The 24,617-nt window shown below is 41.8% G+C and overlaps 2 protein-coding genes across 3 annotated transcripts; both read left to right on the top strand.

Moving 5' to 3' along the window:
• Nucleotides 1-8,829: 8,829 nt before the first annotated feature.
• Nucleotides 8,830-19,907, top strand: cars2 (cysteinyl-tRNA synthetase 2, mitochondrial). 2 transcript variants are annotated; one of them, XM_029668748.2, is made up of 15 exons: nucleotides 8,830-9,580; nucleotides 9,662-9,712; nucleotides 9,811-9,928; nucleotides 10,025-10,096; nucleotides 10,245-10,350; nucleotides 10,465-10,536; nucleotides 14,645-14,774; nucleotides 15,186-15,319; nucleotides 15,568-15,635; nucleotides 15,800-15,866; nucleotides 15,965-16,103; nucleotides 16,439-16,562; nucleotides 16,821-16,919; nucleotides 17,552-17,770; nucleotides 19,321-19,907. In XM_029668748.2, the coding sequence occupies exons 1-15, from the start codon at nucleotides 9,333-9,335 to the stop codon at nucleotides 19,384-19,386; spliced, it is 1,713 nt and encodes a 570-aa protein (XP_029524608.1). In that variant the 5' UTR covers nucleotides 8,830-9,332; the 3' UTR covers nucleotides 19,387-19,907. The 2 variants fall into 2 exon arrangements, with proteins under 2 accessions (XP_029524608.1, XP_029524601.1); XM_029668741.2 differs by having other exon boundaries at nucleotides 8,836-9,580; nucleotides 10,465-10,545.
• Nucleotides 19,908-20,522: 615 nt separating this feature from the next.
• On the top strand, nucleotides 20,523-23,407 carry LOC115145214 (ras-related protein Rab-20-like). The gene is made up of 2 exons (XM_029686600.2): nucleotides 20,523-21,089; nucleotides 21,790-23,407. The coding sequence occupies exons 1-2, from the start codon at nucleotides 20,831-20,833 to the stop codon at nucleotides 22,356-22,358; spliced, it is 828 nt and encodes a 275-aa protein (XP_029542460.2). The 5' UTR covers nucleotides 20,523-20,830; the 3' UTR covers nucleotides 22,359-23,407.
• Nucleotides 23,408-24,617: the final 1,210 nt, after the last annotated feature.

The following is a 24,617-nucleotide window of genomic DNA, read 5'->3' as shown; positions in this document are numbered from 1 at the left end:
AAAGTTTGATTTGAGCTCTGCTGCGCTGTATCAGCACAATGAACAGCGTGCTACAGAAAGGCCGTTTTGGTTATGGATATACGCCTCAAGATAGATAGGGCAATTCACCTATTACAAATAGTTTTTGTGAATGCAGCCACACACACAGCTGTCTTACCAAAATAATGCAAACTAAATGCTGAAAGTGATAGCCTAGTTATTCATGCCTGCAACAAAAAAACTGAATAGCAGTTTGGCTTAGAATACAGACACAACTGCAAACAGAACAAAACAATGGTACAAAGTAGTAGGTCTATTAAACAAAATATCAGTTCAATAAAGTTAGTTCACAGTAAACTAAAGGTGAATGGAGATCCAAATAACCAAAACGCAGCCTACTACGGTGAGATGCATTCATGCACAGCTGTCTTCCCAAATAAATACACATATACAGGCCCGCTTCAAACATTGAAAATCATGCCCCTAGCTCATGAGTTCAACATAAACACTTTTCCAATACGTAAAGTAACATCTACAGCAATGAAAACCAATAGTAGAATGTATATACGTCTATGATGAAACATCCTGATATGTGGTTCTTCCTTTAAAAGGTGTCATACTGCGGTACACCTTGCGTGCTGCTCCAGCATTCTGTGGCACGTCATTCAATTCTCAGCCATTCTTTCTGTTACTGCACGTTATTGCTAGTTTGACCACCAGAGGGCATATTTGAGAAGCATTTGATAGTAATTCCGTATTGGCATTACCAGAGAATGTCAAACCTTGTAATAACATAGTATATGGGATTGATTTTAAGAAATTTGGCCAAATTAATTAGATTCATATTATGGTGTTTCCATTCAGAGAAAAAAGAAAAACGAAACCCTAAGGGTTTCTGTTAGGATGGAATGGAAAATACGGCGCTGTCGGGAGTAGGCTACAGGATTGGAGGATTCTAAATTGTTTGCCTTCATTAGACAACTTTGTTCCAATATTTCTGTAAATCAGTGATATTTATTCCCATAGTAATTCGTTATGGATCCATAACTAAATCAACATTGCATTTTGAACGAGTATTTTTTTAAATCTTTATTTGAACGAAATGTGTTTATTTGTTTATTAGGATACTGTGCAGTCCACAATACATACTGTAGTAAACATGGGAAAGTGCCTAATTCCTTACATATGGGAGAGCAAGCAATGTCTGTAATACAGAATGCAGGGCATGCGGGAGGCCAGTGTTATTTCATAGTTTTGATGTCTTCACTATTATTCTACAATGTAGAAAATAAATAAATATCCTGGAATGAGTAGGTGTGTCCAAACTTTTGACTGGTACTTGTTTTTAATTTAATTAATATTATGGTGTTTCTACTCCATGAAACATCCTCTGTTTTTCCGTTAGGGTAGAACAGAAAATATAGCGCTGTACAACGTGACGCTCATAAATTCAGAGCATTGTCAGTTTGTAAATTCAGACCGTTTTGCTCTCGGAGCGCACACTGGACGTTCGGGCCGAGGTGTAGGGTTGATTTGAGCGTTCTGGCCTTACAACGGCCATAACGCTGGATAGCTACTTCCAGACACAAATGAGACCACTCTGACCATTTTACTCGCCCTAGCAGAGCTGGTAAGGCAGTGTTTGTGTTAACCAGAGCGTTGGTGACTGTAAATGTGCTGCTGGAAACAATTTAATTACGCGTTTTTTCCAACATTTCCTGACACCGGCCATATTCAACGGGTGTTGAGCGCTCGTAAAGTAATTATTCTGCACTCTGGTACACTGACCAGAGTGCTCTGAAATCCGTGTAGATAATAGGCTGGACACGTGAAATTTTTAACGATATTTTCTGATTTAAAAAAACTAGTTAATTGCATCCGCCATGGAGCCCAGTTTCATAATATGACCATATTTCCCAGCTGCTTGCTGTCGATTTGAAGTAATCGCGAAAAAAAACAGACTTTAGTGCATTTTTCAACCTGTCGGCTCCTATTAGTTCTATTGAGCACCGTGGCACCAACTCGCCTTCCGAACGTCCTATTCCCAGTTTATTGTTGAACGTCACAATGCCTGCTTCGCTATTGTTGACAACGAGACCTGCTCACATTGTTTTATAGTTAAAATGTAAACAACAAAAATATAATATTGGAACTCTGCAGTCTTCCCATTGTTTCCTATGGGGGAAATATAGGCATGTCTGTCTATTTCACAAAATATCTCGCAATGTGTATATTTCGATTTTTTTTCCAAGTCGGACGCCATTTTAATCATGAGGATCTCCTCTTTCTAATTATGTAAGCCTGGGCAGCTAGCTTGGTTGTCATCATGCTAGCCCCAAAATACTTTTTGCCCTTGGAATGCTGAGCTCCCCCCATTGTTTTTTTTCAGAAGTTTTAATTTTTTCCCAACTTTGTCATTACGGAGTCATAAGCACAGTTGACACCATCAAGGTGCGGATGATACTTTCTACAGAAGTAGTTTTTTTTTCCAGTTTTGACTCGTTCTATTGTCCAGCCTATAGATAGCCAGAGCGAATTTACAAAAGCACCCAAATGTCCATTGAGAAAGCACAACGACTATACCATTTAGCTAAGAATGACGATTATAATCAAGTCAGGAAACGTTGGGCAGTTAGTTAGCCGAAAGTTAATATACTGGCAAGTTTGATGTATAACTACTAATGTTAAGTAGCTAGCTGACTGTGACGACCCTCCCACTCTGTCTGACGAATTCTTTCTCTTTACTCTTGTTTTCCCTAATAGGATGTCGGTGGGCGGAGCCGGGAGGGTCGTCATTGAGGGGGGGGGGGGTTCACACTTAGCTCGGCTATTAGACTATTCTTTAGTAAAGGTTGAATAGTCTGTTGTTCAGCTAAGAGCCCCCCTCTCCAACCTGCAACAAATTGTTGTTCCCATCTCATTCCTTTCCCTCTTCCTTGCATCATCATTCTGCTCCTGAGTGTCTCGCTTGTGGGCGTGCTGGCAGGATATGGCAGCATCTTCGGTTGTGTGTCAAGAATTCTGCATAAAGTAGCACATTAGTTTGAAAGTGTGGTTATTCACAGGCAAATTGTTATATGCTATGGAGGTACATTTTGTGACTTTTTGTCAAGAGCAAAACCGACACAAAGGAAGAGCAAAACCGAGCAAAACCGACACAAAGGAAGTCAAAGCGCACACCTACGAAGATGTCATCTCAGGTAAGCAGCACTGACGTATCCCAAAAATGATATCTGCTGCTTTAAATTGAATGGTCATATCTCAGTTATTGTTTTCATATCCATACAAAATAAGCTGTTTTCTTTACTTTCAGAGAGCGAGCTGATCAAGGGGTCGAAAAATGTAGATATTGCCAGATGTTCACTGTCCGAGGAACAGGCCGAGGAAGCTTTATTGCTGGCAAAAGTGGCCATAATTAATTAAACTGTTCTGTGTTCTTTTCTCCATCTCTATCTGTCTTGTTGTACATAGAACCTGTCTCACATGCATTAATTTAAAAAACCTTTAGATGTCAGCTGCTAATTTTCAGATTTACACCACATAAACACAGCCATTTTCACTGGACTATCTGTTGCTCTGTTGCTGCCAAGTCATGATTTCCATGGTGGTGAGACACATAGCCCTCTATATTTAAATGTTTCAGGTACACTCCGATAAGAGTCTGCGTCACATACAGTATCTTCTATTGACATTATCTTCTATTGTTTGTCCTCATGTGTCTGTTTTTCAGCATAAAGTACTCTGTAGCCACTTAGTGTGGACACCAGGTGAGACCACACACACACAATAAGTCTCTCTTCTTCACTTCATCCCTCTCCCCCTTCTCCCTAAATCCTCTAGGTTATATCAGCTGTTTTGGTGAACCCCTCCCGCATCGGAACTGGCTGACACTGAGGGCACAGCATGGTCATATGTGAGATGTCACTTGGTCGGGTCAACAGGAACTATTATTAAAGAGATGTTTTACATTGAAATACAGACAGAGATGTAGTAGTCCCAGAGTTAATGATCCAAGGTCAGTTTTGCATTTCACCTCCTGATTATGATGACTGACTGTGTTAGAATAAAAAAAACAGGCTTAATCATGCTCTCTCTCTATACATATGCTATACATATGTCACTCGTCTGCAGGTATGTTTGGATGTGAGAGAGGAAAGCCAGCCCTGTCATCGCCACCTCACCCGCTCTTATGATAACCATCGGGCCAACAGGGGGCCCAAGGCTGGTTAGGAGACACCGCAATTGTGATGAACTGAGAGAATATTTGGGTAGCACTGTAATTCATGAATCATATGCTGTCTGCCACTGTTCTTACCTCCTTTCCCTTTCTGTCTTCTACACCTCTCTCCCCACCTCAGAGCAGGAGTGGTAAACACTGTTGAAGTGTATAATTGTAATACATACATGCAGACTTGCAGATATGCAAGCAGACAGTATTTAAACCACATACAATATGCCCTCAAGTTTAACTGAAGTATTATCAGAAACCTGTTTCATCGTTTTCTCAGCTTCTCATTTAGTTGAAACCGGTCAAACTGAAGACCTTTGGACATTTCGCACAGGAACAATCTTCCTGCTGTTTTGGAGTTGCATTTATTCGGTCCGTAAACGAAATACAACTTCATCAGTGTTAACTAGAATACTAATGCATTAATTCTATTGATGTAAGACATTATTCTGGGGAGCACTACTTTATTTAGTCTTCTGGAGCAACAAGTTATGACAGAAGAGAACCTGCATGTATCTAACTACAGTTGACAAATAAATGGCCTACCAAATGTCAGAAATTATAAGCAGAAATGTATCTAAATTAGGGATAAAAGTAGCCTAAGCCAGTAGAGTACAAGGTCCAGTACAGAGCATCGGTGAAATAAATTATTATGGGGGATAGAACTGCTCAGCTAGCCTACATTCTGAAGTGATTTGTTTGACAATTAGATGAAAACATCAACACCAGGATTTCCGAAACAGCCTACTCAGACGGTGAAAAACAACTGTAAACGGGATAAGATGTTTACATGCCACAGTATCATGTCTAAAAATCAGCATATCCCAGGCATTTTATCCGGGTTTCTCATAACTGGGATTTAAGGTTTTTCGGGTTATTGTAAACGGGATATGATGTTTATATGTGTCAAAACAGAATACTTGAGTTTCCCGAATAACAATGGTATATTGGAGTGCATGTAAACGTGGTCAGTGATATGCATGGGCATATTTTGGGGAGGTTGAGATGCAGCTCTTCCTCAGAGTAGAATCAACTGGACTTGTACTGTTAGTGTCGTGACCCCATACACTTGATTACAATCCGCCACACCATATGCATGAATGCCTCCGGCAGTGTATGTCTGTCTCAAACATGTATATATAGCGAGAACACATCTGACTTCATGTACAGTATCAGCACAGGTTTTTAAAATTACTTTTTTTTTTTTGCACTTGTAATAAAAAGGGCAACCTTCATAAAAAAATATAATTTTTAAACAAGCATTTTGTTTTCTTTGTTTTCAACGAGAAATACCAGGATGTAATGCAGAGATGGAGAAATTAAGCGACGTCGCCGTGATATTTTAACAACCATCTAATTTTGCCATTGATCTTAAATATTCTATGGAATATTAATTGTGTAGCTCCACTGTGTAACCCACAGTAGATCAGGTGAAACGAGCAATGTTAACTTTGCTGCACATTATGCACATGACAAAAGGCTACATACAACCACATGACATGCTAATAATATCCGAAATAGCTCATTATAAAACACAGCAAAACAATTGGGACCTTATTTGGGGATGAACATCTGTTGAAACAACACAGGAAACCATTTCAGGTTGTTTATTAGTAAAGGAGTCATTCACGTTTTCTGGTACATCTTTTACATATGACTCAACACTATACACGACAGCAACTGAAATGACTGCAACACAACAAAGAGCTGCAGTTAGTTTTGGAATGGGTAGCAAGGAATAAGTTAGTACTAAATATTATTAAAACTATTGTATTTGGGACAAATCATTCACTAAACCCTAAACCTCAACTACGTCTCGTAATGAATAATGTGGAAATTGAGCAAGTTGAGGTGACTAAACTGCCTGGAATAACCCTGGTTGGTAAACTGTCATGGTCAAAACATATAGATATAACAGTAGCTAAGATGGGGAGAAGTCTGTCCATAATAATGTGCTTATCTGCCTTAACAACACTATCAACAAGGCAAGTCCTACAGGCCCTGGTATTGTTGCACCTAGACTACTGTTCAGTAGTGTGGTCAGGTGATATATGTGGTGCTGTAGGGATGTTATGTGATGTACTGTTTTATCTTTAGCTCATTCATTACAAACAGTTCACTGTTGTATCTTTTGTTTTATATGTAATGTGGGTGCTTTGGTGTGTTTGGACCCCAGGAAGAGTAGCTGCTGCCTTGGGTTAGGTTGAAAAGCTGTGAGGTTGAGCATCCCACTGCTACACATTTAGATGACTGTTGGGAATATACTAGTAGACAGGCAGTGGTTTTGGTTGGACATTTGGAAGCTTGCTGATGAGAGTGGTTTGAAGGAGTTGGAGGTTGGCCCTTCTGTGGTGATAGGGGATGATCCTCCATGGTTACTCCCAGATCCTGTTGTTGATCTAACCTTGGTAGAGAAAAGGGACGTTTGGTCACAAGTCAGTGATAGAGGGAAACTGGTTAACAGTTACATTGTCAGAAGTTTTTCACAGATGGATCCAAGTACTCAGAATGTGGGCGCACAGTAGCAGGCGTTTATGTTCCTGAATTTGATGTGCAGATATGTAGAAGACTAACAGATGAACTGTCAGGTGACTCAGTTGAACTACTGGCGATAATAGTTGCCTTCCAGTGGGTGGAGGAAGTGCAACCTGTTAGAATTATAGTATGCTCAGATTTGTTGTATGTATTGAATAGTTTATCATCTGGTAAATCGAATAGGAGTGACCTACTATTGGAGGTATTCATGTTATTATGGAGAATTGAGAGAATTGGTGTAGTAGTGAGATTCTGCTGGGACCCAGCACATTTGGGTGTGGAAGGAATGAAATTGTAGACCAGTTAGCCAAAAGAGCTTTAAAATGAGATATAATTGATATTAATGTTCCACTGGGTAGAGGTGAGGCCAAACATAAGATGTGTGGCAGAAGAGATGGGACTCTGAGAATAAGTATTTACAGTGCATTTGGAAAGTATTCAGACCCCTTCCCTTTTTCCCCATTTTTTTAAACGTTATTGCCTTACTATAAAATGTATTAAATAAAAAAATGTCCTCATCAATTGACACAATACCCCATAATGACAAAGCGAAAACAGGTTTTTTGAAATGTTTGCTAATTTGTTCAAAATAAAAACCAGATACCTTACACCCTCTAGTGGTGTGGGGGCTGTGCTTTGGCAAAGTGGGTGGGTTATATCCTGCCTGTTTGGCCCTGTCCGGGGGTATCATCAGATGGGGCCACAGTGTCTCCTGACCCCTCCTGTCTCAGGCTCCAGTATTTATGCTGCAGTAGTTTATGTGTCGGGGGGCTAGGGTCAGTCTGTTGTACCTGGAGTATTTCTCCTGTCTTATCTGGTGTCCTGTGTGAATTTAAGTATGCTCTCTCTAATTCTGTATTTCTTTCTTTCTCTCTCGCGGAGGAGCTGAGCCCTAGGACCATGCCTCAGGACTACCGGACGTGCTACCTGTCCCAGACCTGCTGTTTTCAACTCTCTAGAGACAGCAGGAGCGGTAGAGATACTTTCAATGGTCGGCTATGAAAAGCCAACTGACATTTACTCCTGATGTGCTGACCTGTTGCACCCTCGACAATTACTGTGATTATTATTATTATTTGACCATGCTGGTCCTTTATGAACATTTGAACATCTTGGCCATGTTCTGTTATAATCTCCACCCAGCACAGCCAGAAGAGGACTGGCCACCCCTCATAGCCTGGTTTCTTCCTAGGTTTTGGCCTTTCTAGGGAGTTTTTCATATCCACCGTGATTCTACACCTGCATTGCTTGCTGTTTTGGGGTTTTAGGCTGGATTTCTGTTCAGCACTTTGAGATATCAGCTGATGTAAGAAGGGCTATATAAATACATTTGATTTGATTATTTACAAGTATTCAGACACTTTGCTATGAGACTCGAAATTGAGCTCAGGTGCATACTGTTTCTATTGATCATCCTTGAGATGTTTCTACATCTTGATTTGTGTCCACCTATGGGAAATTCAATTGATTGGACATGGGCTCCTGAGTGGCACAGCGGTCTAAGTTACTGCATTTCAGTGCTAGAGGCATCACAACAGACACCCTGGTTTGAATCCAGGCTGTATCACAACTGGCGGTGATTGGGAGTCCCATAGGGCGGCGCACGATTGGCCCAGTGTCGTCTGGGTTTGGACGGTGTGTAGGCCGTCATTTGACCTTAATTGACTTGCCTAGTTAAATAAAGGTGAAATATTATTCTTTTTTTTCTTTAAAAAAAATGGAAAGGCACACACCTACCTATATAAGGTCCCACTGTTGACAGTGCATGTCAGAGCAAAAACCAAGCCATAAGGTCAAAGGAATTGTCTGTAGAGCTCCGAGACAGGATTGTGTTGAGGCACAGATCTGGGGAAGTGTATAAAATAAATTCTGCAGCATTAAAGATCCCCAAGAACACAGTAGCCTCCGTAATTCTTAAATGGAAGAAGTTTGGAACCACCAAGACTCTCGGTGACTCCTTGCTGTCCCCAGTCCACAGCAAGTGTGTTGTTATATTTTTGTAAGTATGTTGAAGAGAGGGTTGGTATGAAGTGTAGGGTCATTCAGGTTGGACGGGTTGGGAAAGGATTTTGTGGATGGGGGAAGGGTCTATTAGAAGTTAGTGGTGCTCTTTTTTTTATCTTCTCAGAAGTTCTGCGTTAGGTAGGGGGATTTAGAAACGTTATAAACCGTGAATGACCACACACTCCAGCACAGTAGGTGGCGGCATGCACCTTTAACGTTGGTTTGCGGACCACCATTATATCATAGAAGAAGAAGAAGTACTCGCGAGATCTGGATGTGTGGTACAAGGCTAGTTGTGAACGGGATGCAACTTTGTTACGCCGAGTACACCAGCTTTCAAGGTTCGGTTTATGTACGTGCACTTTACAATCAAATATTGAAGCATGTCGAGGTAGCGATCAGGCACAACGGACGACTTAACGACACATTTGGAAGTGACAGTTGAGTTGCCTGCTAATCTACATTACTTAGCTTTATTGAGAACTGTCAAACTAGGTAGCTACTTGTCTGTCACACTTGACACGAGAGACTGGAAGAGTGGCTCCATCGCCAGGTACATCCTATTCTTTTGCACTCAGTTGTAACCATGTGGCCCTGCATAACAATATGTAGGCCTCTTCTATTGACATTAAGAAGCAGGTATGCTTTCTCAAAGGACACTCGGCAAACGTTAGTGTCACCAAGCAAACTGATCTTCAGACCCAGTGCATCATGTACAGGGGTGGGGAAGAAATGGACTCGACCAACAGGATACGACACGGGGTTGAAGACCTACAACAGCCTCACCAAACAGAAAGAACCACTGGTATTGGCGCAGGAAGGAATTGCTACTTGGTATGGAAAACATGGGATTTCATATAGCTACTGCTGCTGACCGGGTATTGACGGTAGTAACTATTTGTACTGTTACTGCAGGTATAGCTGTGGACCCACTGTCTACGACCATGCTCACCTGGGGCATGCATGGTAACCCACTCTCAAAGTATATTTTCAATGATACAAAATGAAATGTCATAAGTTGATTTTGCTGTACTGGAACGGCTGAACTTTAATCTCTCTCATAGTTCCTATGTCAGATTTGACATCATCCAGAGGGTTCTATCCAGGGTCTTTGGCATCAATGTCATTCATGTCATGGTCATCACTGACATCGATGATAAAATCATTAGAAGAGCTTTGGAGGTAGGCTTATTCTCCAATGCAGCCCCTATAATTGAGATGCTGATGATATTGATGTATTTTTTTCGTACTTTGATTATATTTTTTATGACATTGCAGAAAAGCGTATCTCCAACAGTCCTGGCCAGAATGTACGAGGAGGAATTTAAAAATGACATGCTAGCCCTGAAGGTGTGTGAGTATGTACTGTTTGCTGGGTGGAAAAAATGTGAGCTTTTGTTAGCTGTGTATTATATAGTACTTACCCTGCATACATTAATTACTGCACATATATTTGATATGTTGTCAAAGATATGCATGTTTATTTATATTTTTCAAGGTTCTTCCTCCTGCTGTGTACTTGAGGGTCACTGAGAATATACCTCAAATCGTGTCTTTCATTGAGGGCATCATCAGAAATGAACACGCCTATGCCACAAAACAAGGTATGTCTATATGTAAAAGTCGTTGTTGATACATTCTCGTTGTTACTTTCTCAAGCCAAGATCAGTTTGCAAATAGTTGCAGGATCTGAATTCCGGGTGTTCATTCTGCTGCAGGGGACGTGTATTTCGATATCGGGTCCATCGGGGACCGTTACGGCAAGCTTATGGGTGCTGGAGATGCAACTGGTGAGCCTGGTACGTGTTTACATCACTTCATTGTGACATGTTTTTGTCATACTTAAAAAAAATGTATTTCACCTTTATTTGACCAGGTAGGCCAGTTGAGAACAAGCTCTCATTTACAACTGCAACCTGGCCAAGATAAAGCAAAGCAGTTCGACAAAAAATAAGAGTTACACATGGGATAAACAAAAGTACAGTCAATAACTATAGAAAAATCCATATATAGTGTGTGCAAATGGAGTAAGGAGGTAAGGCAATAAATAGGCCATAGTAGCAAAGTAATTACAATTTAGCAAATTATCAGTGGAGTGATAGATGTGCAGATGATGATATGCAAGTAGAAATACTGGTGTGCAAAAAAAGTAAATAAAAACAATATGGGGATGAGAGAGGTAGTTGGATGGGCTATTTACAGATGGGCTGTGTACAGCTGCAGCGATCTGTGAGCTGCTCAGATAGCTGATGCTTAAAGTTAGTGAGGGAGATATCTCCAACTTCAGCGTTTTTTTTTTTTTTTTTTGCAATTCGTTCCAGTCAATTGCAGCAGAGAACTGGAAGGAAAGGCAGCCAAAGAGGCATTGGCTTTGGGGATGACCAGTGAGATATACCTGCGGGAGCGTGTGCTACGGGTGGGTGTTATGGTGACCGGTGAGCTGAGATAAGGGGGTGCTTTACCTAGCAGAGACTTGTAGATGACCTGAAGCCAGTAGGTCTGGGGACGAATATGTAGCGAGGGCCAGCCGAAGAGAGCATACAGGTCGCAGTGGTGGGTGGTATATGGGGCTTTGGTGACAAAACGGATGGCACTGTGATAGACTGCATCGAGTTTGCTTGGTAGAGTGTTGGATGCTATTTTGTAAATGACATCGCCGAAGTCGGGGAGCGGCAGGATAGTCAGTTTTACGAGGGTATGTTTGGCAGCGTGAGTGAAGGAGGCTTTGTTGCAAAATAGGAAGCCGATTCTAGATTTAATTTTGGATTGGAGATGCTTAATATGAGTCTGGAAGGAGAGTTTACAGTCTAGCCAGACACCTAGGTATTTGTAGTTGTCCACATATTCTAAGTCAGAACCGTCCAGAGTAGTGATGCTGGACGGGCGGGCAAGTGCGGGCAGCGATCGGTTGAAGAGCATGCATGTAGTTTTACTTGCATTTAAGAGCAGTTTGAGGCCACTGAAGGAGTGTTGTTTGGCATTGAAGCTCGGAGGTTTGTTAACACAGTGTCCAAAGAAGTGCCAGATGTATACAGAATGGTGTCGTCTGCGTAAAGGTGGATCAAGGAATCACCCGCAGCAAGAGCGATATCATTGATATATACAGAAAAAAGGGTCAGCCCGAGAATTGAACCATGTGGTACCCCCATAGAGACTGCCAGAGGTTCGGACAACAGGCCCTCCGATTTGACACACTGAACTCTGCTAGAGAAGTAGTTGGTGAACTAGGCGAAGCAGTCATTTGAGAAACCAAGGCTGTTGAGTTTGCCGATAAGAGTACGGTGATAGACAGAGTCGAATGCCTTGGCCGGGTCGATGAATATGGCTGCACAGTACTGTCTTTTATCGATGGCGGTTATGATATTGTTTAGTACCTTGAGCGTGGCTGAGGTGCACCTGTGACCAGCTCGGAAACTGGATTGCACAACGTAAAAGGTACGGTGGGATTCGAAATGGTCAGTGTTCTGATTGTTCACTTGCCTTTTCAAAGACTTTGGAAAGGCAGGGCAGGATGGATATAGGTCTGTAACATTTTGTGTCTAGAGTAGAGGTCGACCGATTAATCGGAACTAACGATTAATTAGGGCCGATTTCAAGATTCCATAACAATCGGAAATTGGTATTTTTGGACTCCGATTTGTATTTTTATACCTTTATTTAACTAGGCAAGTTAGTTAAGAACACATTCTTGTTTTCAATGACTGCCTAGGAACTATGGGTTAACTGCCTCGATCAGGGGCAGAACGACAGATTTTCACCTTGTCAGCTCGGGGACCCAATCTTGCAACCTTACAGTTAACTAGTCCAACGCAATAACGACCTGCCTCTCTCTCGTTGCACTCCACAGGGAGACTGCCTGTTACGCGAATGCAGTAAGCCAAGGTACGTTGCTAGCTAGCATTAAACTTATCTTATAAAAAACAATCAATCATAATCACTAGTTAACTACACATGGTTGATGATATTACTAGATATTATCTAGCGTGTCCTGCGTTGCATATAATCTGACTGAGCATACAAGTATCTGACTGAGCGGTGGTAGGCGCTGTTTATGACTTCAAGCCTATCAACTCCCAAGATGAGGCTGGTGTAACCAAAGTGAAATGGCTAGCTAGTTAGCGTGCGCTAATAGCGTTTCAAACGTCACTCGCTCTAAGCCTTATAGTAGTTGTTCCCCTTGCTCTGCATGGGTAACGCTGCTTCGATAGTGGCTGTTGTCTTTGTGTTGCTGGTACGAGCCCAGGGAGGAGCGAGGAGAGGGACGGAAGCTATACTGTTACACTGGTAATACTAAAGTGCCTATAAGAACATCTAATAGTCAAAGGTTAATGAAATACAAATGGTATAGAGGGAAATAGTCCTATAATTCCTATAATAACTACAACCTAAAACTTCTTACCTGGGAATATTGAAGAGGAACCACCAGCTTTCATATGTTCTAATGTTCTGAGCAAGGAACTGAAACGTTAGCTTTCTTACATAGCACATATTGCATTTTACTTTCTTCTCCAACACTTTGTTTTTGCATTATTTAAACCAAATTGAACATGTTTCATTATTTACTTGAGGCTAAATTGATTTTATTGATGTATTATATTAAGTTAAAATAAGTGTTAATTCAGTATTGTTGTAATTGTCATTATTACAAATAAATAAAAATCGTCCGATTAGTCTGTATCTGCTTTTCTGGTCCCCCAATAATCGGTATCGGCGTTGAAAAATCATAATCGGTCAACCTCTAGTCTAGAGTGTCTCCCCCTTTTGAAGAGGGGGATGACCGCGGCAGCTTTCCAATCTTTAGGAACCTCGGACGATATGAAAGGGAGGTTGAACAGACCAGTAATAGGGGTTGCAACAATGGCGTTGGATAATTTTAGAAAGAGAGGGTCCAGATTGTCTAGCCCAGCTGATATGTACGGGTCCATGTTTTGCAGCTCTTTCAGAACATCTGCTACCTGGATTTGATTGAAGGAGAAGCTGGGGAGGCTTGGGCAAGTTGCTGCAGGGGGTGCGGAGCTGTTGGCTGGGGTTGGGGTAGCCAGAAGGAAAGCATGGCGAGCCGCAGAGAAATGCTTATTGAAATTCTCTATTACGGATTTATCGGTGGTGACAGTGTTTCCTAGCCTCGGTGCAGTGGGCAGCTGGGAGGAGGTGCTCTTATTCTCCATGGACTTTACAGTGTCCCAGAACCTTTTGGAGTTAGAGCTGCAGGATGCAAATTTCTGTTTGAAAAAGCTAGCCTTTGCTTTCCTAACTAACTGTGTATTGGTTCCTGACTTCCCTGAAAAGTTGCATATCGCAGGGACTATTCGATGCTAGTGCAGTACACCACGGGATGTTTTTGTGCTGGTCGAGGGCAGTCAGGTCTGGAGTGAACCAAGGGCTATATCTGTTCTTAGTCCTATATTTTTTTTAATTGGCATGCTTATTTAAGATGGTGAGGAAATTAATTTTAAAGAACAACCAAGCATCCTCTACTGACGGGATGAGGTTAATATCCTTCCAGGACACCCGGGCCAGGTCGATTAGAAAGGCCTGTTTGCAGAAGTGTTTTAGGGAGCATTTGACAGTGATGAGGGGTGGTCGTTTGACAGCGAACCCATAACGGATGCAGGTAATGAGGCAGTGATCACTGAGATCCTGATTGAAAACAGCTGAGGTGTATTTGGAGGGCAAGTTGGTCAGGATAATATCTATAAGGGTGCCCATGTTTATGGATTTAGGGTTGTACCTGGTGGGTTCCTTGATCATTTGAGTTTGAGGGCATCTATCTTAGATTGTACTTCCTTTTTGTTTGGAAGACTACAGTATGCTTTTTCAAAACCATAGGCAAGGAAATGATTGACTAACTGATACATGTTTTGGGTGGGAACTTGGCTTTAACATACTGTTTCCTAGGGGACAGAGAGAAACGGGACAGCCGAGATTTTGCCCTGTGGAAGGCTTCCAAGCCGCAGGAGCCCTCCTGGGAGTCTCCCTGGGGCAAGGGAAGACCCGGCTGGCACATCGAATGCTCCACCATTGCCAGGTACCAACCTCATTTTACTAACCCTTGGTTATTGAAGAATAACCCTATATTCATTATTTAGGATTAACATAGTACCAGATCTGCTTGTGCTGTCTTGCCAATGAAAATGACCACTGGAGTTGGCAAGACGACACAAACAGATCTGGAATCAGGCTATTTTAGGTCATCATCATGTATTTGCTTTTGTTTTCAACTCATTCTCAGTCACATCAAGAAATATTTGCCTTCCTACCATGGCTTCTGTTAATCTGATAAAATATGCATTTTATTATCACCATGTAATTTATATGTTGGGCGTTCACTGTATGGAGTTAAATAATCCCCCTGATGTCTGTATCTTGGGGCCAAAAGTATATGGGAATGCATATAGATCAGTTTCTGAAGATTTACTTTCACCTCTCTGGTCTCCAGCTCTGTGTTTGGAAGTCAGCTGGACATTCACTCTGGGGGCATCGATTTGGCCTTCCCTCACCATGAGAATGAGATCGCCCAGTGTGAGGCCTACCACCAGTGTGGCCAGTGGGGGAACTACTTCCTTCACTCAGGTAGGACTCCACAGTCTTGTGACACGTAGGTCGTATTCAGTAGGGCACACCGTAGCAAACGAAAAGGATCGTTTCTTATTGTACATGTCCAAGTCTGTATTATTTAGTTTGAAAGATAACAAACATGACTGTGATGTCCACTTACATGGATTATGCTTTACTTACGTCCTCCATGGCTAATGTTGGAGAATGGCAAAAGGAGATGATTCATATCGGCATTTCTACTTTGACTTTATTTTCTTATGCAGGACATTTACATCTTAAAGGAAGTGCTGAGAAAATGTCAAAGTCCTTGAATAATTATATAACGATAAAGGTAAAGTGTTGATCTACAGTACATTACTACTTTTAAATAAATAAACATTATTAAATGGTTTCAGGCTTGCACTATAGAAAAGGTCATTTGTTTTATAACAAGTCTTCGTTCTTCCTAATTGAGGTAATATGTACTTCATGTGTATTCGTCTCTCTCACTTGTAGGATTTCCTAGAATCTTACTCCGCCAATGAATTCCGAATGTTCTGCCTTCTGACCAAATACAGATCAGGTGTGAACCCTTTTTGGTTGTTTTTATGATGGTAAACTGGTTTTCATTTTACTCAAGTGATGTTGAGCTCTGAGGTCATTATATATATTTTTTCACAGCAATCGACTACAGTGACGCCAGCTTGAACGAAGCTCGGAGCTCCCTGGCAACCATTACTGCCTTCACCCATGATGCCCAGGCCTACATGAGGGGCCAGCTGCAGTGCCAGGCTGTGGAGGAGGGGGCATTATGGGAAAGGTAGGGCCTACATCTCCTTTCTGCTATTGTACTTTATATGTAGTGTAGTACAGCATTGAATATACACAGACACAAATTCATTCTAGTGCAGGAACATCACATCAGGAGAGTCACATGCATTCTCAGTTCATTGAGACATTACTGCCATTTTTGTTTCTGATGACGCCTTTGTCAGGGTGATACATTTACTGGCATATTTTACACAAGGTGGGTCACTTATCTATGTTTAACTGTCATAGGTCAGGTTGAACAGTTAATTTTCCTTCCACATCCCATGTCATTCAGAAGGTAAGCAGATAAACCTTCACCAATTCCTTGGCGTCTGTGTTTTCAAGGTTAGCTGAAACCAAAGCAAACGTTGTCAGAGCACTGGCAGATGACTTTGATACGCCAAGGGTCGTTAATGCCATCATGAGCCTTGTTTACCATGGGAACCGCCATCTTCAGCCCATCACTAAGGTAACCTGTCAAGATGAGAACCATGACAAATGTGGCGTACCACTCTGAGGAACAGTTTCAGGCAAAGAAAATCAACGTCTCAACACACAACTAACCTGAATAAGATGTAACATAATCACAAGTCATACCTTCACACATTGCATTGAATTGTTACAAAGATGACACAATTTCTCATGTAGATTTTCCTGTGTTTCATAAGGGGTTGGCTTGTACTGTATGGTGAATGGTTCACTGTTACTTGTTGTGCTGTCTGAGTAGCCTGACAGATCACCAAGGAGCCCAGCTGTGTTTGGGGCCTTCCTCGCCTACATCAGGGAAGTCTTTGAGGTCCTGGGGGTCGATCTGTTGGACAGAAAGGTCAGAGATTAAAGTTCATAATAACACATAGTTGACTGACATTATGACAGCACAATAGGAGTGTATCTCCTCAAATACTCAGCGCACCACAGACCAGGGTTCAATCCGATCGAGCTTGGCACCTTTTAAAGCAATGTTCCCTCGTTCGCGAAGACCGTATTCACAGTAAATGCAGCATGTCGGCTCAATCAGAAATAGAATTTAAATATCAAGACGCACTATTATACGGATCTACCACTGATTGGATTGAATCCCGGCCTTATTCCAGTGCAACATATGATTGTGTGTCTGCACCATTTTAATGGTAAATGTCCATAAACGATTGCCAACATCTCTTTGATATAAATGCCAGCAGTACTGGTAGTATGGGGTAGTATGTTGTCTTTTTGTTGCAAGTTTCTTTTTTTCTGTGGTTAAAATGGCACCTATATTAAGGGCCTAAAATCAGGTTAATTATAACCATTTTACATAACATTTGACATTTTAGTAATTTAGCAGACACGTAAGTGCATACATTTTTCTACTGGTCCGCCTTGGGAATCGAATCCACAAACCTGAGCCACACAGGACCATAAGGGACCATAACCCTAACTGGTTTACTTGTTCCATATCTCACCTCTCTTCATCTTCAGGAGGCTCATTCTGTTGATTCTTCGGGGACCCTAGAGAACGTGGTGGAGCAGTTGGCTCGTTTCCGTAGCGATGTGCGGGCCTTCGCTTTGTCCGTGCAAGACACGCCCCCTGGAGAGCCCGCCCATGCCAGTCCAAGTCCATGCTCAGAAAAGTTACCCCTCCTCAAGGCCTGCGACACCCTGCGGAAAGACCTTGCATCTATGGGAGTGCACATAAGGGTTAGTGCGTGTGTATGTCAGTGGGGGCTCCTCAAAGGAGGAAGGGGAAGACGATCCTACTCAGTGAGTTTCATAAAAATAGTGAAACATTAAGAAAGTTATCCTTTTTAGATAAATCTATACTAAATATTTTCACACCAAATAACTGATTAAAACCCCTTTTTTTTAAAATGAAGGTCTACAGTAGCCTCAACAGCACTTTCTCAGGTAGTGTAGCCAGAGAACAGCTAGTTTCCGTCCTCTGGGTTTATTGACTTCAATGCAAAACCTAGGAGGCTCATGGTTCTCACCCCCTTCCATATAACGACTTGCAGAGGACGTCCTCCAACATATCAGAGCTCTTGCAACATTAACTGACACGTCATCCGACCAATCAAAAGTGTGGACATTTACAAGCTAAAATGAACGAGAGAAACTGTGCAAATTACTTGTGCTAATTTTGTTAGCATTTTGTTAATAGACGCCCAATGGACTTTTTGTATTTTTAGCGCCCCCTTGTATGCTAAACTGGTAATAGCATAAATCCCGGAATGGCAGAATAGCAGTATAAAAATCTGGATAACACCCAAGCTTATTGTAGTGTGTTTACTAACGCGTTACTTTTAGTAGCTATGTTGACTGAAATGAGATAATATGGTGATAATTGTAGGCTGTGTGTAGTGGTTAGCGGGTATGTTATGAAAGTTTATCTTGGAGAGGTTTTTTCACTGGGTCACAGACAGCTGTTGTGCACCAAGGTCCACAAGCAAAGAGAAAAGGTGAGATGCGAGAAGGAATTATACATCGAGCAAGGTGATGATGCTGTTTGTATGTGGCTGCTATGAAAGTGAACTGTGTGTGCGGGTGATCAGGGGTGTATTCCTTCTGCCAATTCTGTTGCAAAACTTTTCTTAAACGTAAGTAAACGGGATGGACCGAACTGCAATAGAAACCCTTGTTTTGGTTGTAAAACAGAACAAATGTTTGGTCTAATGAGTACACCCTAGATCCGCTAGATGCAGGCAAGAGTGTGCAAGGCGGTATTGAATGTCACTGCCACCTTTCTCTCAACTGCCTGTGCTCCTATGTTAATACGTTATAAACTTACATATGTAGGTTACCTTGTTGCATCCTCATGATGGGTATAGGGCAAATTTAAGTATCATGTAGTAGCCTAAACCTATCGATGTTACATTGAGCTGGGTGAATGGAATATGAATGACATGAGTAAAGAAAGTTTTGGAAGCACTGGATGACCTCTCATTCAGCATTTCATTGTCAAATTTCCTTTAGGCAAGTAATATTTGAATGGAGAAAAAAAATCACATTTAACACATGAAATATTTTTCCTCAAAAGTAAAACCATAGGCTAAAACTAATCCAAGAAGTTGAACACTTTATGCCATCTAGTGTCTAAAAATACATCCTGCATAGCTATGTACTGATATTGCAAAATAAACCATACTGTTATAACTTGCTTGAAAGACTTGAGTGTTTGTAGTATGAAGAGGTTTTAACTGGGTGACATTCCTTCATTATGACTCAAGTTGTTCTTTTTTTTCTGGATTCAGGACAGAGGCCCCAACTCCACGTGGGAGATTTCGCAGAAGAGGCCAGCTGGCCAGGACAAGAAATAATAGAACAGAATTGCAGATAGAATGAGCTTAGATTGAGTTTTGTATGCCCTGGTTTGGATGAAGATTGAGGACTACCACAAAGACTGGGAGACATGGAATTGTGGGTTGGAGCTGCTCTGATGTTGTTGACTGTATCCTCAAGACTTTGGAAGGATTGGTATAATGGAATTTGTCATAGGGCAGGTTGGACTATATCACTGGCATTGGAAATGATACTATCGCATAGTTATAAATGGGATTGTCATAAAATTATACTTAGGTCTGCAATAAAGTGTTGATAGAATTGTATATAAAATATTGTTAATGTAAAATATTTTTCACCTTAAGCTACTTGATTCAAAGTAAAAATGTATTTCAGGGGAATGACTTATCAAATATGTAAATCTTTTCAAATCAGAATTGTCAAATTATTCCTGTGCAAAATGCCATTTAAATTATTACACACTAAAACAAAATATAAATACAACATGTAAAGTCTTGGTTTCATGAGCTGAAATAGAAAATTAAAGACATTTTCCATATGCACAGAAAGCTTATTTTCTCAAATGTCACCTTTGCCAAGATAATCCATCCACCAGACAGGTGTGACATATTAAGAAGTTGATTAAACAGCATGGTCATTACACAGGTGCACCTTGTGCTGGGGACAAAAGGCCACTTTAAAAGGTGCCGTTTTGTCACCCAAAACAATGCCACAGCTGTCTCAAGTTGAGGGAGCATGTTATTGCCATGCTGGCTGCAGGAATATCCACCAGAGCTGTTGCCAGATAATTGAATGTTCAATTTTCTACCATAAGCTGCTTCCAACGTTGTCCAGTGAATTTTGCCTGCTCTTTTTGTTCAGTGTTTGTCTTTCTGTTACATTATACTCATTGCTACTGATTTCATCAACACACACACATTAGAGGGGGTGGAAATATAGAAGTAAAAAGATGCCAACCTTTGATTTCTCAGTTTATTAATTGTTATCAAATAAAGGTCACAAGACAAATATAGCACAACAAATACAATAGCTACACCCATGCGAATATAAAGGGGAAACCCTCTTTGGGCTGGTGGAGTACATTTACATTTTCCAATCAAATCTCAGTTATTTGATTGATGTTCCTGCATGCTCGTTGGCCAGATACTGCTTTAAAACTTCCAGCAGTCGTTCGCACAAGTTTCCCCTGTCGTCATTTTTTGAGTGAACTCTGATCATTGAGCAAGCTGTTTCACAATTTCATTGATATATCCGTTCATGTAGAAACGAGTCATATGCCTTTTATTCTGCGGTGGATGCTAAATGGGTAGAAGTTGACGCACGATTGGTGTGGTAAATCATATGCATTCTTTCGCTTTAGACCTACACATGGTCTATGCATGTCAAAACCGAAGGCCACCTGACAGACTGGAACAGTAGGGAATCTTAATTGCTTTGACAATTTTATCAAATACGTTTTTAATGAAAGTCAATTGCACTTTTGAGATAGTGTCGCCTGTTCGGGTGTCTAGGCGGAGAATGAAAAGAACCATGCCTGAAATGAAAAGGGCGAGGAGGCCCGACGTGAAACTAGTTATATTGGGGGACATGAACGTTGGCAAGACCTCTCTGTTACACAGGTACATGGATAAAAAGTTCAATGACACCATTAGTACCGTCGGCGGTGCGTTCTACTTAAAGCAGTGGGGACCCTACAACATATCGCTTTGGGACACCGCAGGTAGGTATTTTATATGATATTTATTTCCAGTACTAGTATAGCACACGGGGGAAGTGCAGTGTCAATTTCTACTTTTATTTTTGCATGTTTAAGTGCACAGAGACTAATTGCAACTAATGAGGCTATACCCATCAAGCGTCATTTGTTGACAGACGCAAGCATCAATATTTATTTTCCATATTCACAGTAGGGTTTCAAAGAAAAAGAAAAAATTGAATTTGTATTTTATGTCTAATTTTGGGGCGGATTTGTTTACAGTGAGGAAAGAATGGGTGGAGGTAGTGCTTGTCACAGTAGTTAGGCCTACTTTACATACAGAGCTAAACTGAAGATAAGAGGTTATCTTGAGTGACTGGATTTTTCCATTCAATACAGCAACCAGTAGCTTTTGTGTGTGTGGAATACCCACAGCAGAATACAAATGGGTATATATGGTAAAAGTTTCTGTCTGCTCATGTATTGTGGAGCGACCGTGCATTCATAAACGCATATAAGGGAAAGGGGGATACCTAGTCAGTTGTACAACTGGATGCCTTCAACTGAAATGTGTGTGTGGGGGGGGTTTCTTTGCGCAGTTGTTAGCGTGCAAGTCTTTTACCCAGAAGGTTGAGGTTTCGCAGACTACCATGGACAAGCTCACTCCCTTCTTGATTCATTACACTCTGTAACCATCTAAACATGCTTAATGTTTCACTACTAGGTCGGGAGCAGTTCCACGGGCTCGGCTCCATGTACTGCCGGGGCGCGTCCGCTGTCATCCTTACCTACGACGTGACCAACTGGCAGAGCCTGGCCGAGCTGGAGGAGCGCTTCCTGTCTCTCACCGACACAGCCAATCACGACTGCATCTACGCCGTGGTGGGCAACAAGGCTGACATTACTGACGCCCCCAATGTGGAAGAAGACTATGAGGGGGGTTTCCCCGTTCACACACCGCACTATGCCTGCCACCTCATCCCTCCAGCCTCCTCTACTACGGTCTCCCCCGTGGCCAACCGAGAGGTTCGAAAGGAAGACGCCGTGGCGCTCTACCAGCGTATCCTCCGGTACAAGGCGCTGGATGAGCGTTTGAGCCCGCCTGCAGAGAGGATGTGCTTTGAGACGAGCGCCAAGACGGGTGCCAACGTGGACGAGTTGTTTGAGACGCTGTTCGAAATGGTGCTGCCGTCCATCCTGAGGATGAGGTCGGAGAGCAAGGCCTCACCCACCATAGACCTGGAGGACTATGGGCCGTTGTCCAGCAAGCAAACCAAGGGGGGCTGCTGCTGAACGGAGTAGGGTGAAGTAGCCCCAAGGTGCTGAACTTGGGTCTATTTTGCATTTTCCCCACAAATGGGTAAGGTTAGGATTGTGGGAGGGGAAGCTGATCCTAGATCTGTACATTGGAGAATGTTTACCCCAGAGCCTGCTGAAGGCGACAAGGAAGAAGTCTTGGGGAGAATCTCAATTGTATACTCCTCGCCTCTTCTCGCCTAGTATTCTTCTCATAACCCATTGAATGAGAAAGCCAGAGGACCCTTCCCTCTGACCAGCTCTTCCAATAGGTTTTGAGATGGAGAGAGGATGCGAGGAGTATGCAATTGAGAATCTTCCCTGGTTTTAGGGGTTGGTTTTCACAGACGTACACGTACGTACACCCACGTTGTTTCTACTTTAATACAGAGGGATTACTCATCAAGTGAGCTCAACTGAGCTGGGCCGGATTACCGAACAGGCACTGGGCATGTGCCCTGTGCCCCTAACCCATGTTTTTGTTGCATATGATACCAAAATGTGTAGAATTGTAGGAAATTAGGTTTAAAACTGCAAAATTATCTTAACCTCATGGCAAAATGTGAACAAAATGAGATGCGCTATAAAATACCAACAAAACAAATCTGCCCAATGGCGAAAGTGTGGAATTGTAGGAAATTGGCTTTAAAACTATTTGTCAAAATTTGCTCTTAGCCTCATGACAAAATGAGTAGAATAGCATTAGAAAACTTTCTTTCTCACTGCACCATGGCAAAATGTGCTAATTCTGTAATTAAGTCCAGTAGTCTGTCACTGCTGTTCAGATTTCATTTTATGGTTTCACACTAAAAAGGAAATGTCACTTTTTTTTAAAATGTTTTTTTAGTCAATTCTGATCTTGGGGAATTTTTTGGACTGAGTTGCACAAAAATGTCACTTGTCTGAGCTGTTTGTCTGTGATAGAAAAATGCAGTTTCACTTGATTTTTGTGGCATTTGCCATTTTCAGACACCTTTTTATTTCTTTATCTTTGTTTACCATCTGCCTAAATTAAAGCCATTCTACCTCCAATAATAGTTATTGAATTTCAGCTTTCAAGTCACCATGTTGTTATTGAACATATGTTGTAAAATGCTACCACAAGGGTGTAGTGTAGGGACTGTTTTTAGAGAGCTCCTATTGAATAATGGAGGACTAAGAATATGGCCAAAGAACCAAAATATCCTCTTTACCCCATAACATTATGTTGCCACATTGACTAAGAAATTGAACAGAATTGATGTACTGGTGAGTCTCTGATGAGATTTCAAACAACTGTGCTTCATTTTAAACAACGTTGTCACACATCCACTACTAAATGTTCTTCGAACATTTTGATTATCTGGGAATTTAGAACATAAACATCTCTATGTTCAGAATCCCAACTAGGGCTGAGTGACTTGTTATTGTGGCCACTTTACTCACCTGTCACCTTTGCCTTTGGAACAAGTGTTCTAGTAAGCGGTTTACATGCCCGAGTGTCTGTCTAGAACTGTGCCGTGCATATAATGGTGTTTGTTTATTGTGTCTTGAGGTGATTAACCTAAGCTCCCTACCTGACAATCTGGGATGGACTGGGACCAGAAATGTTCTATATATGAACTCAGCAAAAAAAGAAATGTCCCTTTTTCAGGACCCTGTCTTAAAAATTCATTTGTAAAAATCCAAATACCTTCACATATCTTCATTGTAAAGCGTTTAACCACTGTTTCCCATGCTTGTTCAATGAACCATAAACAATTAATGAACATATGCACACGTGGAACGTTCGTTAAAACACAAACAGCTTACAGACGGTAGGCAATTAACGTCACAGTTATGAAAACTTAGGTCACTAAAGAGGCCTTTCTACTGACTCTGAAAAACACGTTGCGTTTATCGTCGAAGGAATGAGCGTTTCACCGAGGCCTGTACTCTGGAGCGGGATCGAGGTGGCGGGTCCGTCGTGGTCTGGGGCGGTGTGTCACAGCATCATCGGACTGAGCTTGTCATTGCAGGCAATCTCAACGCTGTGCATTACAGGGAAGACTTCCTGTCAGTGTTCTGCCATGGCCAGCGAAGAGCCCGGATCTCAATCCCATTGAGCACGTCTGGGACCTGTTGGATCGGCGGGTGAGGGATTGGGCCATTCCCCCCAGAAATGTCCAGGAACTTGCAGGTGCCTTGGTGGAAGAGTGGGGTAACATCGCACAGCAAGAACTGGAAAATCTGGTGCAGTCCACGAGGAGGAGATGCACTGCAGTACTTAATGCAGCT

The sequence above is a fragment of the Oncorhynchus nerka genome, linkage group LG2, assembly GCF_034236695.1.
Source record: "Oncorhynchus nerka isolate Pitt River linkage group LG2, Oner_Uvic_2.0, whole genome shotgun sequence".
Classification (NCBI taxonomy): Eukaryota; Metazoa; Chordata; class Actinopteri; order Salmoniformes; family Salmonidae; genus Oncorhynchus; species Oncorhynchus nerka.
The sequence above is the reverse complement of the archived record's forward strand: the minus strand, read 5'-3'. Positions and strand labels throughout refer to the sequence as shown.

Coding starts and splice junctions, on each gene's coding strand:
- cars2 (XM_029668741.2), top strand. CDS start 9,333: ATGTGGCCCTGCATAACAATATGTAGGCCTCTTCTATTGACATTAAGA. Junction 10,546..14,644: donor AGATGCAACTGGTGAGCCTG/GTACGTGTTTAC, acceptor ACTGTTTCCTAG/GGGACAGAGAGAAACGGGAC. Junction 15,867..15,964: donor TCTGACCAAATACAGATCAG/GTGTGAACCCTT, acceptor ATTTTTTCACAG/CAATCGACTACAGTGACGCC.
- LOC115145214 (XM_029686600.2), top strand. CDS start 20,831: ATGAAAGTCAATTGCACTTTTGAGATAGTGTCGCCTGTTCGGGTGTCT. Junction 21,090..21,789: donor ATCGCTTTGGGACACCGCAG/GTAGGTATTTTA, acceptor TTTCACTACTAG/GTCGGGAGCAGTTCCACGGG.